The sequence below is a fragment of the Poecilia formosa genome, unplaced genomic scaffold (genome assembly GCF_000485575.1).
Source record: "Poecilia formosa unplaced genomic scaffold, Poecilia_formosa-5.1.2 Scaffold6, whole genome shotgun sequence".
NCBI lineage: Eukaryota > Metazoa > Chordata > Actinopteri > Cyprinodontiformes > Poeciliidae > Poecilia > Poecilia formosa.
In genome coordinates, this window is record NW_006799945.1 from 2,512,364 (window position 1) to 2,513,821 (window position 1,458).

General features: G+C 35.9%; 1 protein-coding gene across 1 annotated transcript in view; it reads right to left on the reverse strand.

Moving 5' to 3' along the window:
* The window catches only part of LOC103150221 (sodium/glucose cotransporter 1-like), a 44,477-nt gene that overhangs the window by 3,737 nt on the left and 39,282 nt on the right, over window positions 1-1,458 (reverse strand). The window contains exon 10 of the mRNA XM_016680547.1: window positions 535-750. Within this exon, the coding sequence (XP_016536033.1) occupies window positions 535-750 (216 nt within the window). The remainder of the gene's footprint in view (window positions 1-534; window positions 751-1,458) is intronic.

Below are 1,458 nucleotides of genomic sequence, written 5' to 3' on the forward strand. Positions count from 1 at the left end.
CATATACAAAGCGCACCGGATTATAAGGCGCACTGTCGGCATTTGAGGAAATTGAAGGTTTTTAGGTGTGCTTATAGTGCGGAAAATACGGTACATACTGCAGCCTTAAGTGAAAAAAGTCAAAGTAAGTGAAGTGCATTTCAGCAACTGGAGATTGCTGAATTTGAATAAACATAAATTCTTCTGCAAGAAGTGCATTTTATTTTTTGATTGGTGTAATAAAGTCAAGCTTGAAGCTCATGGAGATGCTATAAATTACAAAAAACGTCTTCTAAGAACATTGTTCTTAGCTGCTAACTTCTTCACCATCTTAAACTTCACTCAGAAACTGCATACTAAGATTTTATATTACTCAGTCTTTAACATCCCAAAGTACCTGCAACTTTAATAAGGATTTGGATATAATGTAATCATAAGCAGAAAAAATTTAAAAGAGTTTGTGCAGGAAGTTCATCGTGGATAGTCTTCCTGTGAATAATTACTGATTTGGAAAGTTACATATTAAGCTACTCTTATCACAAAACTGTCACGTACATGCTTGTCATCGATTGGCTTGGTCATTAGGGAGATTCCAAGTATGAGAATGCAAGAGACAGTGAACAGGATAATCGAAAAGTAGAGGTAGTGCACTCCACAGATGATGGTAGGACAGTTACTTGGGCTGACACAGCTCCCTGTTCCGTAGATAAACTCTGTAATCATCCTGGATAATCCTACTAACAAACCAATTATGAGTCCGAAAAAGGCACCCTGTAAAAAGAAGAAAGAAAGAAAGAAAGAAAGAAAGATGAAAACACTCTATTAAAACAATAATCCACCTACTGACGTCTAGCTTAAATCAATACAACTCTGTTATCTAGAATGGCTGCAGCAATAAATTTGGCTTGACTCAGAAGTTAAAACAGGTAAGACATCTTACCTTGTAAAAAGGTGACAAAAATCCTCCTTCAGCATAACCCTCCCAAATAATGTAACATTATCTTTGGTTGATGTGACAGAAACTAAAAATACCTTTTCTTTACAACAAAACAGAGATGTGTTCTTATAAATTAGAGAATCCACAAAGTATATTTGGGTTATGTTTCATCAGATAATAGTCATTCCTGGATCCACAGCCTTAAAACTGAGTAAATAACAAGCCCATAGGACCTATAGTTTGTAACCTGATGGTCACTTTGGAAAGAAAACTACCATAGTTTTTATTCTTCTATATGAAAAGGCAAAAAAGAGTGATTCATTGGTTTTCTCTGTTAAACTACAACCACTACCCAGGTCTGTTACACCGCACCTACAATCCTTTTTACAACATTGAACAGGCATTTCAACCTTTGCAGGTCCATGATGTGCAGAACCTTTACAATAAGAAACTTTTAACAACCTCAGTTCTTCTCCAAGTCTTAAGAGGCTGCCTTCTTTGTGCAGATGACTAAACTTTATCTATACCGTGGTAATATCCTC